This window comes from Electrophorus electricus, chromosome 21 (assembly GCF_041902795.1).
Source record: "Electrophorus electricus isolate QZ-2024a chromosome 21, ASM4190279v1, whole genome shotgun sequence".
Classification (NCBI taxonomy): Eukaryota; Metazoa; Chordata; class Actinopteri; order Gymnotiformes; family Gymnotidae; genus Electrophorus; species Electrophorus electricus.
The window spans coordinates 15,293,518-15,307,500 of record NC_137517.1 but is presented as its reverse complement, the minus strand read 5'-3'; the positions used below and the strand labels follow the sequence as shown (position 1 = coordinate 15,307,500).

General features: G+C 43.8%; 1 protein-coding gene across 7 annotated transcripts in view; it reads right to left on the bottom strand.

The window, feature by feature from the left end:
• LOC113567689 (NACHT, LRR and PYD domains-containing protein 3-like) overlaps positions 1-13,804 on the bottom strand; it is a 24,453-nt gene extending 10,649 nt beyond the window's left edge. For 5 of the 7 annotated variants that reach the window (XR_014119133.1, XR_014119135.1, XM_081704550.1 and 2 more), the window contains exons 1-5: positions 13,672-13,804; positions 12,812-12,893; positions 8,122-8,179; positions 7,782-7,986; positions 5,866-7,633 (exon numbers count right to left, since the gene is read on the bottom strand). Coding sequence is in view for 3 of the 7 variants with exons in the window: in XM_081704550.1 (XP_081560676.1) it covers positions 5,866-7,633; positions 7,782-7,986; positions 8,122-8,179; positions 12,812-12,852 (2,072 nt within the window). In the remaining 4 variants the exon portion in view is untranslated. Of the gene's footprint in view, positions 1-5,865; positions 7,634-7,781; positions 7,987-8,121; positions 8,180-10,298; positions 10,372-12,811; positions 12,894-13,202; positions 13,460-13,671 lie in introns of those variants that run through there. The other 2 variants (XR_014119134.1, XR_014119136.1) reach the window with 2 other exon arrangements.
• Positions 13,805-13,983: the final 179 nt, after the last annotated feature.

Genomic DNA, 13,983 nt, shown 5'->3' with positions numbered 1-13,983 from the left:
AGGGATCAACCAAAATGCTGATAGCTCTGCAGAAGCAGCATGTGTTGTCAATGTCCATGATGGAGGGGAGGGAGACCCTGTTCATCTTCTCAATTTAAGGATTTACCTGATGCTTTTATCCAAAGTGGCTGAACATAACTTGAGCAATTGAGGGTAAAGGACCTTGCTCACAGAGAAACAGTGGCAAACTCTCACGTGGGGCTTGAACTGGCAACCTCCGGATTACTAGTGAAGTACCTTAACCACTGAGCTACCACTGCCCATTCTTCACTGTCCTCTGTAGGGTCTGTCCTGACTATTCTCTGTAGTCTGAGGTGGAGAAATTCCTAAACCAGGCATTCATGCAGCTGCTCCTTACTGTCCCTCTGTAGAACATGGTGAGGATGTTCTCTACTGTCCCTCTGTAGAACATGGTGAGGATGCTCTCTACTGTCCCTCTGTAGAACATGGTGAGGATGCTCACTACTGTCCCTCTGTAGAACATGGTGAGGATGCTCTCTACTGTCTCTCTGTAGAACATGGTGAGGATGCTCACTACTGTCCCTCTGTAGAACATGGTGAGGATGCTCACTACTGTCCCTCTGTAGAACATGGTGAGGATGGTCCCTACTGTCCCTCTGTAGAACATGGTGAGGATGCTCTCTACTGTCCCTCTGTAGAACATGGTAAGGATGCTCACTACTGTCTCTCTGTAGAACATGGTAAGGATGCTCACTACTGTCTCTCTGTAGAACATGGTGAGGATGGTCCCTACTGTCTCTCTGTAGAACATGGTGAGGATGCTCACTACTGTCTCTCTGTAGAACATGGTGAGGATGCTCTCTACTGTCCCTCTGTAGAACATGGTGAGGATGGTCCCTACTGTCCCTCTGTAGAACATGGTGAGGATGCTCCCTACTGTCTCTCTGTAGAACATGGTGAGAATGCTCTCTACTGTCCCTCTGTAGAACATGGTGAGGATGCTCACTACTGTCTCTCTGTAGAACATGGTGAGGATGCTCACTACTGTCTCTCTGTAGAACATGGTGAGGATGGAGGGAGGGAAATGAGCTTTCTTCAGCCTCCTCAGGAAGTATAGTTACTGCTGGGCTTTCTTGGATATGGAGATGTTGAGAGTCCAGGTGAAGTTCTCTGCTAGATAGACACCAAAGAACTTACTGTTGTAACAATTCAACAGAAGAGCTGTCAATATTGATTGGAGAGTGATTAACACATACTGTCCCAAAGGCAACCAACATCTCCACACTTTTCTTTCCATACTCAGAGGCAGGTTGTTCACTCTGCACCAGTCAGTCACCCACTGCACCTCCCCTCTGTATGCTGACTCATCATCCCTGCTGATGAAACCTACCAAGTCATGTAATAGTGCTGGAGATGCTGCTCCCAATCTGCAATGACTGGGGTCTCCTAGTCATGTAGTCCTGGACCCAGTTACAGAGAAAGGTGTTCAGGCTCAGTAGTGTCAGCTTTTCAATCAGATGCTGAAGTCTATGAACAGCATTCTAACATTTGTGTCCTTTTTGTCAACATGGGTAAGGGCAAAATGAAAGGTGGTAGTGATTGCATCATCTGTTGAATGGTTGGGATGGTTGAATGCACTGTAGGGGGTCCATTGAGGCAGACAGCTGCAGCTTGCTATGCCTCATGATAAGTCTCTGAAAGCACTTCATGGTGATGAGTGTGAGTGCGACTGGATGGTAATCATCAAGGCAGGACACTGAAGACTTCTCCAGCACAAGAATAATGGTGGTGAGCATGTAGGGACAGTGGTACTGCTCAGGGATATGTTGAAGATGTCCATGAGAACATCCACCAGCTGGTCTACACATCCTCTGATCACTCAGACAGGAATGTTGTCTGGTCCAGCAGACTTCTGTGGGTTAATTATGCACAGAGTTTTTCTTGATCAGGCACAGCACCTGATCGTTGAGTGGAGGGGTGGTCTTTCTTGCTTTCTTTTGTGCTCAAACCAAGTAAATCAGTGTGTCTGGGAGGAAAGCATCATTGTCACAGGTTTGTGTAAACAAGATCCAAACAAGATGTGTTCACCTCTCTTGTTGCATAGTTGCAAGGTTGATGGAATGCTGGGAGCACAGACTTGAGATGTGCATAATTGAACTCTCCAGTGGAAATAAACAGTTTGCCTGGGTATGTGTTTTGCAGTTCACTAAAAGGCCTGTACAGTTCATAGAGTGCCTCTTTCATGTTGTTTTTTGGGAGGCATGTACAATGTGAAAGGACAACAGTGTGCATTTAACAGTCAAAAGCTCCAGTAGAGGTTAGTAGTACTTGGCACTACCACAGAGTTCTTGCACCATTCATTGTTGATGTAAACCCACAGGCCCACATCTTGAGTTTTACTGAGTATAGCTGTATTTCTGTCAGCATGAAAAGAAGTGAGTCCATTCATGATAGCAGTCTCAGGAATTCTGTCACTGAGCCATGAAAAATAAAGAGCAGTAGTTTCTAAACTCACATTGGGAGGTGCGCTGGAGTCAGATGTAGTCTAGCTAGCTAGGGGAGCAGACACTGGAGAGCAGGATGGATGCTAGAGCTGCGTGGCTAGGGTTAGATTTATCCTAGCATGGACTCCTGCCCTGTAGGGTTAGCGTTTATCCTAGCATGGACTCCTGCCCTGTAGGGTTAGCGTTTATCCTAACATGGACTCCTGCCCTGTAGGGTTAGTGGTTATCCTAGCATGGACTCCTGCCCTGTAGGGTTAGTGGTTATCCTAGCATGGACTCCTGCCCTGTAGGGTTAGTGGTTATCCTAGCATGGACTCCTGCCCTGTAGGGTTAGGGTTTATCCTAACATGGACTCCTGCCCTGTAGGGTTAGTGGTTAACCTAGCATGGACTCCTGCCCTGTAGGGTTAGTGGTTATCCTAGCATGGACTCCTGCCCTGTAGGGTTAGCGTTTATCCTAGCATGGACTCCTGCCCTGTAGGGTTAGCGTTTATCCTAGCATGGACTCCTGCCCTGTAGGGTTAGTGGTTATCCTAGCATGGACTCCTGCCCTGTAGGGTTAGCGGTTATCCTAGCATGGACTCCTGCCCTGTAGGGTTAGTGGTTATCCTAGCATGGACTCCTGCCCTGTAGGGTTAGTGGTTATCCTAGCATGGACTCCTGCCCTGTAGGGTTAGTGGTTATCCTAGCATGGACTCCTGCCCTGTAGGGTTAGTGGTTATCCTAGCATGGACTCCTGCCCTGTAGGGTTAGATTTATCCTAGCATGGACTCCTGCCCTGTAGGGTTAGATTTATCCTAGCATGGACTCCTGCCCTGTAGGGTTAGTGGTTATCCTAGCATGGACTCCTGCCCTGTAGGGTTAGTGGTTATCCTAGCATGGACTCCTGCCCTGTAGGGTTAGTGGTTATCCTAGCATGGACTCCTGCCCTGTAGGGTTAGTGGTTATCCTAGCATGGACTCCTGCCCTGTAGGGTTAGTGGTTATCCTAGCATGGACTCCTGCCCTGTAGGGTTAGTGGTTATCCTAGCATGGACTCCTGCCCTGTAGGGTTAGCGTTTATCCTAACATGGACTCCTGCCCTGTAGGGTTAGTGGTTATCCTAGCATGGACTCCTGCCCTGTAGGGTTAGCGTTTATCCTAGCATGGACTCCTGCCCTGTAGGGTTAGCGTTTATCCTAGCATGGACTCCTGCCCTGTAGGGTTAGCATTTATCCTAACATGGACTCCTGCCCTGTAGGGTTAGCGTTTATCCTAGCATGGATTCCTGCCCTGTAGGACTAGCTTTTATCCTAACATGGACTCCTGCCCTGTAGGGTTAGCATTTATCCTAGCATGGATTCCTGCCCTGTAGGGTTAGCGTTTATCCTAGCATGGACTTATGCCCTCTTACCAAGCCTCTATTTTCTTGTGCATTGCTTGTCATGTCCCCTCCCCTGACCGCTGGCATCGGGTGATGCTGTCTGGGGGCTTGTTCCCTACAGCAAGTCAAGGTTGCATAATATCTTCCAGGTTGCTTACTGGTTGGTCTCTGAACTGTAGCAGGGCCTGGCATGTGTTGAGCACTACTTTCTTCGAGGCCCGTTTGTGTAGATTATATGGATTGAGCATCATTATCCACCATCCACCACTAATCACCATCTTGTCTCTCCTGAGTCCACATACGTAGTGAGAAAAGCTTGTAGATTCTTCTTTCCACAACAGATGGTAGCGCCTACCCTCTTAATTTAAGTGTAAGTCCTGCCTCTACAGTTCATACCTAAGGCTAACTCAAAACTGCAACTGTACTGACCAATTAGTAATTATCACACAAGACAAGACTGAAACTGGCCAAGCTTGTTACGGTTGGCCCCTCCTAGTCTTGTGTCAGTGTTTCATTTTCTCCATTCCTGTTCCGGTCCTTGTTTTCACTTTCTCACTTGTATCACCTGTTCATTGTTAGTACTCATTACGCTGTGTATGTAAACCCTGTGTTTTTCCCTGTTAGTTTGCTGGTTTTTGTAATCCATGCCTCATGTTTTCCAAGCCTCGTTTGTTATCACTAGTTAGTTGTTTGTTCTTATTGTTGCTTGTGTTGTTGTTATAGCCTGCTTCCCCTTTTTTCGTGTGTGTGGTTTTTTTTTTTCTTTTTGTTTATTATGTATTCTCAGACTCTCTGCATTGGCTTATTGACCCTGGACTGTACTGATAATTATCATTCTGGATTTGCCCATAATGAATATCACTCTTCTCAGTGTATGCGTCCACCTCCCAACCGCTCATTGTTAAAAAACTAAGCAATTACTAATCTAGGAATTACCCTACCAAGCAGAAAAAAACAAGCGCAAAATCAAAAACCTTGGACCACTGCTGCCTGAACTAGAATCACTGATTTACACGAACATATTCACAGCAGAAAAGACTACAGCCCACAGTCACCTCTCTGTGCCTTATTTAACACACCTCTATTTAACTGCGCTTCAACAATCATGGTAAATTGATCTGTCAATCTTGCAATTTCTTTTAGTTGGAATGGAATCAGAAATTAAGTGAGGAGAGTTAAAGAAAAAATGTTGTGACTTATATAAGAGTAAAGTTTTTTTTATTAAGTTGTGTAGTTATTTCAGATAAAGGAGTATATGTAATTGCATTTATTTCATTGGTATACGTATATTTTTTGTTGTGGTATCAACATTTGTATCAAGAATCATGCAATTTCAGTGGTATTGGTGCAGACTACCAAATTTCCGGTATCGTGACATTCCTACTATGGCCGATGGTGATTTGTCCTAAACAAATCAACTTTTATTTATCTTATCACTTTCTTGTACATGTACCCACAAACAGGCACATACACAAAGGGACAAATATACAAACACACATATACAATTTCAAAGTGCTTCTTTCTTAAAGCCACCCTGTGAAATCTGGAAAGGTCTGGAAACATATAAAAAGTCCCCCAAGTCAATAGTTGGTTTGATATTGTGGGCTATTATGGGTCAGAAACAGAAGGATTAACCCATTGGAACACAGGCAAAAATCATTTAATGCATTCCTACACATTCTTAAGCAGTAAAAGACACTGAAGAACTTTAAATTTAAAAGTGTCTCCATATAAGTGTCTGATGTTAGTTATTTGTGGTGTGTTTGGTGAGCATTTCCTGTAGTCAGAGGAAAAACAGCACAAAGACAATTAAGAAGCACTTTAGGATTAACGAGTGGGTCAGATATCGCCTTATATAGTGATTAGGGTAAATGATACATTAGTTACAAATGGATTCAGGAAACATGCAAATTAACCACTGTCGTTATGATGGAGTTAACAATGTACTTAGACTTACTATGCTTTTGTACTTAGTCTTATGATGTTTTTGGGAAACTCACTCTCAGTGCAGTAATGTGTTTATGAATGAAAATACTCACATAGCTTTTCTGGATGCTATGACCACTGGCAGCAGTCTCAGTAGACATTCCTCTGGTGGGTCATATTTCTTCAGGTCAAACTCATTCAGCTCCTCTTCTGAGTTCAGCAACACAAACACCAGAGCTGACCACTGAGCAGGAGAGAGTCTGGCTCGTTGGAGACGACAGTCACCTCCTCTGCTCAGGTATGTCTGAGCTTCCGTCACTAGAGAATGATCCTTTAGTTCATTCAGACAGTGGAACAGACTGATGGATTTCTCTGGATAGGGATTCTCCCTGATCTTCTCCTTGATGTACTTGACTGTGTCCTCTTTGCTGTGAGAGCTGCTTCCTGTCTGTGTCAGTAGACCTCGTAAGAGAGTCTGATTGGACTCCAGTGAGAGACCCAGAAGGAAGCGGAGGAAAAGGTCCAGGTGTCCATTCTCACTCTGTAAGGCCTTGTCCACTGCATTCTTTAAAAAGTCAGACATTTTTGATCTTTTAAAGAGTTCTCCCATTTGATGTTCCAACACATATGTGTTGTTGGAGATGAAGGAGATAAATGCATATAAAGCAGCCAGAAACTCCTGAACACTCAGATGCACAAAGCTGAACACCTTCCCCAAATGCAGCCCAGACTCCTTTCTGAAGATTTGGGTACGCACTCCTGAGTACAGTGACACTACTTTGACATCAATGCCACACTCTCTAAGGTCTTCCTCATAGAAGATCAGGTTGCCCTTTTCCAGCTGTTGGAAGGCCAGTTTTCCCAGTGCCAGAAATGTCTTTTTAGTCAGGTGAGGATCTGTGTCAGTTTTTTCATGGTACTTTCTGTCCTTGTGTTTGATCTGAAAGATCAGGAAGTGTGTGAACATCTGAGTCAGAGTCTTTGGGATATCTCCACTCTCTGCTTCACCCAACATTCTCTCTAGAACCGTGGCTGCAATCCAACAGAAGACTGGAATGTGACACATGATGTCGAGACTTCTTGATGACTTAATATGTGAGATGATTTTATTGGCCAGGCTCTGATCACTGATCCTCTTCCTGAAGTATTCCTCTTTCTCAGTGTCACTGAACCCTTGTACCTCTGTTACCTGGTCAACACAGTCAGGAGGGATCTGATTGGCTGCTGCTGGTCGAGAGGTTATCCAGAGGAGAGCAGAAGGAAGCAGATTCCCCTTGATGAGGTTTGTCAGCAGCACATCCACTGAGGTCGACTCTGTTACATCCCACAAGTTCTCATTGTTCTGGAAATCTAGAGGAAGTCGACACTCATTCAAACCATCAAAGATGAAAATGACTTTGTAAGCATCACAGTGTATTAACTGTAATTGTTTTGTTTCTGGGAAAAAGTGATGAAGCAGATCCATCAGACTGAACCTTTTCTCCTTCACCAAATTCAGCTCCCTAAAAGGAAGTGGAAATATGAAAACGACATCCTGATTTGCTCGTCCTTCAGCCCAGTCTAGAATGTACTTCTGCACAGAAATGGTTTTTCCAATTCCAGCAATTCCTTTAGTCAGCACTCTTCTGATGGGTTTGTCTTTAAAGAGGTCGTTGCATTTGATGGGTGTCTCCTGTGTTGCTGGTTTCCTGGATGCTGTCTCAATCTGTCTCACCTCATGTTCATTACTGACCTCTCCACTCCCTCCCTCTGTGATGTAGAGCTCTGTGTAGATCTCATTCAGAAGAGTTGAGCTTCCATGTTGAGAGATTCCTTCATTAATTATTTTACATTTTTCCAACAGTTTTTGTTTCAGCTTTTGCTGGTATACAGAGACCAGCTCTAATAAACAGAAGAACATTAAGATGGATATTTTACTTTGCTATTATCTCTGACATTAAAGTCAGTATTCTTTAAAAACATATTGTCCACGCACAGAGGACAAAATATAGTTGTGATATTGCCTTTATAAAGCCATGACAGCTCTTACTGGTCTGTACTGTGTTGGCGAGGTCTGTCTGGTTCATGTTCCTCAGGACATGCAGGGTGATCTTCAGCGCTCCCTCTCTGACACTACTCTGATCCTCCTCATCCTCCACCTCTCTCTCAGAGCATGCTGGGTAATCTGGATTCAGCAGCTTCTTAAACGTCTTCAGCTCCTTCTTTACCAGAGAGATGACTTTGTGCTCCAGCTCCTGATTAGGAATAAACAGCAACAGACAATCATAAAAACACCACAATGTCACAGAAAGAGAGAAAGAGATTATTTTATTACATGAGGGAGAACATAGTCACTGCCCGCATATGTGCATGCATGCACACACACACACCTTATATATGGACTCCAATTGATTTCTGTAGGTGAGCACTGATTTCTCTTTTTGTACACTGTGGACAAACACATCAGCATTTAATGAGGAATATGTAGCACATTTATACTTGCACAAAATAAATCATTATGCATACCAGTAGATATTACACATGATTATATACCATCATCCCTTATGTTTCTGCATTTCATAAGAGATCTGTGAAGATGTGTAGCATGTAGCGACAAAAAGGGTCAGGATGCAGGTGCGAGTCAAACCCAGAAAGGCATTTAATAGAAAATGTAAGTAAAGCAAACTCACTAAACATGTTCAACCACAAGAACACAAAAATCGACATGCAAGGCAAGAAACAGGAGGAGTTTATATATGGAGGAATCAGGGAATGGAACAAGGCACAGCTAGAATGAGGGAGAGACTAACTGGATACAGGTGAGACAAGGGAGAGACTATCTGGGCACAGGTGAGATGAGGGAGAGACTAACTGGATACACATGAGACAAGGGAGAGACTATCTGGAATCAGGGAATCAGGGAATGGAACAAGGCACAGCTAGAATGAGGGAGAGACTAACTGTATACAGGTGAGACAAGGGAGAGACTATCTGGGCACAGGTGAGATGAGGGAGAGACTAACTGGATACAGGTGAGACAAGGGAGAGACTATCTGGAATCAGGGAATCAGGGAATGGAACAAGGCACAGCTAGAATGAGGGAGAGACTAACTGGATACAGGTGAGACAAGGGAGAGACTATCTGGGCACAGGTGAGATGAGGGAGAGACTAACTGGATACACATGAGACAAGGGAGAGACTAACTGGAATCAGGGAATCAGGGAATGGAACAAGGCACAGCTAGAATGAGGGAGAGACTAACTGTATACAGGTGAGACAAGGGAGAGACTATCTGGGCACAGGTGAGATGAGGGAGAGACTAACTGGATACAGGTGAGACAAGGGAGAGACTATCTGGGCACAGGTGAGATGAGGGAGAGACTAACTGGATACACATGAGACAAGGGAGAGACTAACTGGAATCAGGGAATCAGGGAATGGAACAAGGCACAGCTAGAATGAGGGAGAGACTAACTGTATACAGGTGAGACAAGGGAGAGACTATCTGGGCACAGGTGAGATGAGGGAGAGACTATCTGGGCACAGGTGGATGGACGTAGGCTGGGGAGTTGTATGGATGATAGTCAGAGCGGACAGAAGTACAACACATGGATACAACAATAAACAAAGGACAACATGGAGATGTGACACAGATGAAGGGGAACAAGATTACAAGTTTGAGTAAATTTTATTTATAGAGCACATTTAACTGGACAGCTTCAACCAAAGTGCAAAGTTAAGAAAAGTTAAATGTCTTAATATAAAACGTAAAAATATGTAGAACTAAAAAGTAAAACAAAAGGAAAATGTAAAACATAAAAAAGAAACAAGCATGAAATAAAAATATCAGAGGAAGCAGCAATATTTGAAGTCTTGACGAGTGGGAGCAGAGCTGATATTCAGAGGAGGACTGTTCCACAGTCTCAGTGCTGCAGCTGAACAGACACAGTCACACTTCAGCTTCAGTCGAGACTGTAGAACAGACACAGTCACACTTCAGCTTCAGTCGAGACTGTAGAACAGACACAGTCACACTTCAGCTTCAGTCGAGACTGTAGAACAGAGACAGTCACACTTCAGCTTCAGTCGAGACTGTAGAACAGAGACAGTCACACTTCAGCTTCAGTTGAGACTGTAGAACAGAGACAGTCACACTTCAGCTTCAGTCAAGACTGTGGAACAATCAACAGTACCAGATCTGAATACCTCAGACACCTAGAAGAGCACATCAGTGATATACTGTATGATGGTCCATGTAATGCTTTATAAACAAATAAAAGCACCAGTGTGTATTCGAGCAGCGACATTTTGTACAAGCTGCAAATGTGTTGAAGAGATCCTGTTTATAAAAGAAAAGCAAGAATGACTTGTTCCTGAGCCTGAACAGAGAGAAATAACTTGATTTTGGAAATTTCTCTGAGCTGATAAAAATTACTTCCAATAACAGAATTGTTAAACTTTCACTATCCATGTTTACATACACACCTGTGGTCTTATTAGTCTATTATTATGTTAATAGCACTGAAGACTGAGACTATTTTATTTATGAAGCAGAATCATGTGTACTTTTTAGATGTTGAGCTGAGTGAGTTTGATCAGGTGGGACTGGGAGTGAGGAACACTGTCCTAAACCAGGAGACCATCCTCATCTCTCAACGTGACAACACTCTCCATCTCTGAAGTTAATTGGGTGGTCTACTGACTGGTCACTCTTCATAGACACACAGCTGGGTTCAGGTGAGTCTGATCTCTCTCTCTGTAACAGACTAACAAACATTATCAGGAAAAGATGTTGCTAAAATCATAAATACTGGTGATCATGTGTCTATTGTCTTGTTTATAAAGTAGATCTATTTTTAAATTATTAGTTCAGAAAAAGATGTTGAAAATAATAAATTTTATGTACATTAAGCTAATATGCTTTCTCACACATCTAAGTACCTAAGTCTCCATCTCTGTGTTCTCTCTTACACTCACGTCTTCTTTTACTCTACTGTCTCTCTCTATGAGAGCGAACACACTGCTCTGATTATCACGGAAACCACAGCTGCCTTCACCCCTGACATCTTTTCTATCTCTCCCTTCATCCCTTGGTACTTCTCAAGCTTCTTCCGTTCCTTTTCCCTGATGTTGCTATCACTTGTGATCGCCACATTATCACTATGGCCCTCTTCTGTTGTTTGTCCACCATTACTATGTCCGGTTGGTTAGCCAATAGCCTCTGTCTGTCTGTACCTGGAAGTCCCACAGGATCTTAGCATGGTCATTTTCCACCATCTTTGGGGGTGTATCTCACAAAGACCTTGGAAGGTCCAGCCCATATTTGGTACAGATGTTTCTGTACACTATGCCAGCCACTTGGATATGGAGTTCCATGTACACCCTGCTTGTTAGCGTCTTGCATCCTGTTGTTACGTGTTGGATTGTCTCAGGGGCATCTTTGCATAGCCTGTATCTGGGGTCCTGCCTGGTGTGGTAGATCCCAGTCTCCACTGATCCTGTGTTTAACGCTTGTTCACATGCTGCCATGATTAGTGCCTCTGTGCTGTCTTTCAGTCCAGCTTTTTCCAGCCATTGGTAGGATTTCTCCATATCAGCCACTTCCACTATCAGCCAGTGGTACATACCATGTAGGGGTTTTTTCTCCCATGATGAAATATTTACTCCTCATTTCTATCCTCCTCTTGTTTCTGCTGTCTAAGGTACTCAATAAGCATTTTGTCACTTGTCACTTTGTCACTTGTTTCATCCTGGATAGTGTCTCTTACGCTCACTAGTCTTCGGCCCCTCTCCTTCCGCTTAGTTTACAGTCTCAGAGTGCTGGATTTGGGATGCAACCCTCCATGCATTGTGACGAGTTTCCTTGTCTTGATGTCAGGGGCTTCTATCTCCTCCTTGGGCCAGCTTATTATGCCAGCAGGGTACCTGATGACTGGCAGAGCGTAGGTGTTATTTTTCCCAGTCAGCTGACTTTGCGGGACTTTTCTCCCTCTTTGTAGGTGTTTAGATGTAGTCGTTTTCCTTGTGGCTTCTCCATGATTCCCATTTGCCTGTGGGATTCCGAGGTACTTGTAGCTGCCCTCAACATCTGCTGTGTTACCCTCCGGTACTCTGGTAGTGTGAGCCCATCTTCTAGCCAGCTTCCCTCTCCTCGAATTCACACTTATCCAATCTTAATGACATTCTTGTAGATCCTGGTAATGTACATCTGGCATCCATGATTGAATGTACACGACGACGGTGACGCTCACACACAACATGACTACACATTAGCTGGCTGAAACAGCATGAACGTCAACACAGGCTACAGCAATGCTAACAGTGGTTACACAAACATTAGTGGTGGCCACACAAACAACAACAGGCATCAACAAACGATGACCAGCAACGATGCGCACACTAGCAGGGGTTTATATACAGATGAACACAGAACACTAAACCCCATGCAGGTTTGTGCTATCACGAAGGGCACGGTTAGAAAGTAGAAAAACATGAATCCCACTGTACACTGTGGGCTATAGCACGTGACTATGGGGGGAGGAGCAGCCTGTGACAATTATACTGCCAAAGTCTAATTTAAAACGGTCTCATATTTGTGGTGTATTTTCTAAAGTAATAATCCCACAGACCCAGAGTTCATTTCCACGTTGACTCTACCCTTTGAGAACTCCCTGCTCACTCTAAGGATGAAGAAGCCTTTGTATGATTCCCTTAGCTGTCCAAACCGCAGAGTCCCTCAATGTCTTCAGACATTGACTAAAGAACCACCTCTTCCAAAAGTATTTAGCCAAACTCTAACTGTACACCTATTAGTAATGTTGGTATTTGTACTCATGCTCATCTCTGTATTGCATATTGTGTATCTAGGTATCAGCAGAGATACTTATTTCTGGACGTATCTGAGATCAAGACTATAGTCTACATTATCCAAGAACTTTTATAAGTCTGCCTGGAATATCTGCTAAATGCAATAAACATGAATGTATCCAGATACGCCATGTAAGTAAGAGCAAAAACTATGTAATGCAAGTATGTTTATAAGAGCATTTATACTTTACAGAGTGCCTCTGTTCTCTCACCTGTCTCCTTGCTGTGTGCGCTGTTCCCCAGAGACACTCATTCTGGAGGTCACGTCACCTCCTACAGATTACAGCTGTACACCTACAAACACACACACACACAGATAAATAATGCAGGACACATATTCAATGACAATATTTACATTTGCAGTATGTGGCAGACACCCTTGTCCAGAGAGACTTACAGAATTGATTAGTCCTGATCAGAAACATAACTGAAGAAGACAGTAAGGTGTGCACTGGTTCACAGAGCAACTCAAAAACACTGTCACACAAAGAAACACTGTCACGGGACGCCAGCCATCCAGCAGGAGGGACACGCTCACTCCTGCTCACGAACGCACCACACACGTGCCACGCTCACAGTCACCCGCTTACTAATCCTACGCACCTGTTCCTTATTTCCCTCTTTGATACTCAAGTCCACCGGTACCTGACATCAGCACTGCGCATTCGCAGACTGTAGACCGACACAACCGAACACCTTCAAACACTTCACCGTGTCTACTTTTTCCTTTTTTTGTTGTTTCACTGCTTTGCAGTCTGGAAATTATGGACAATAAAGAGCCTCTAGCTTCTTCTGTGCCGTCACCGTCACAAACCCAAGTATGTTTGCACACAAATATGCAGAATATTCACTTCATCAATCTGAGGGGAAAAAAATGCTTGAAGTCAATGCAATCTTAGGAAAATCAAATAAAATGTAAAACAAACAAACTGTTGCCAAATGTGAAAAGACTAAAGAGCTCTAATACTGCTGTCTGTCTCAATTAACACCATCTACTGGAGTTTCACATCAAACGCTGATCCAAATTCAGCCTTCGTTACACTGAATATATAGCATAGATTTATATTCTCACCGTTTTCCTCTGAAATGGATTTATGCGTCGCTCATACAATGATGATACAGCTGTCTCTCTCACGCTGATCTGAAGCTGTTTGTCCTGTTCAGTTTCTCATGTGTTTCTGTTGGAGGTGGAGACGCCAGATTCAAGTTAATCTTCATATTTTAACAGATTGTCTCCTACTGGCCTCCCAGTGCTGAACAACAGGAACAGGCCCAGAGTGGCTCACAGGTAACATTGCGTTAAGGAATGCAGCCGGTCCGCTACAAGTACAGTCACACCCAACATGCAGAACTACTGTAAATACCTACAACTACTAACCTGAGA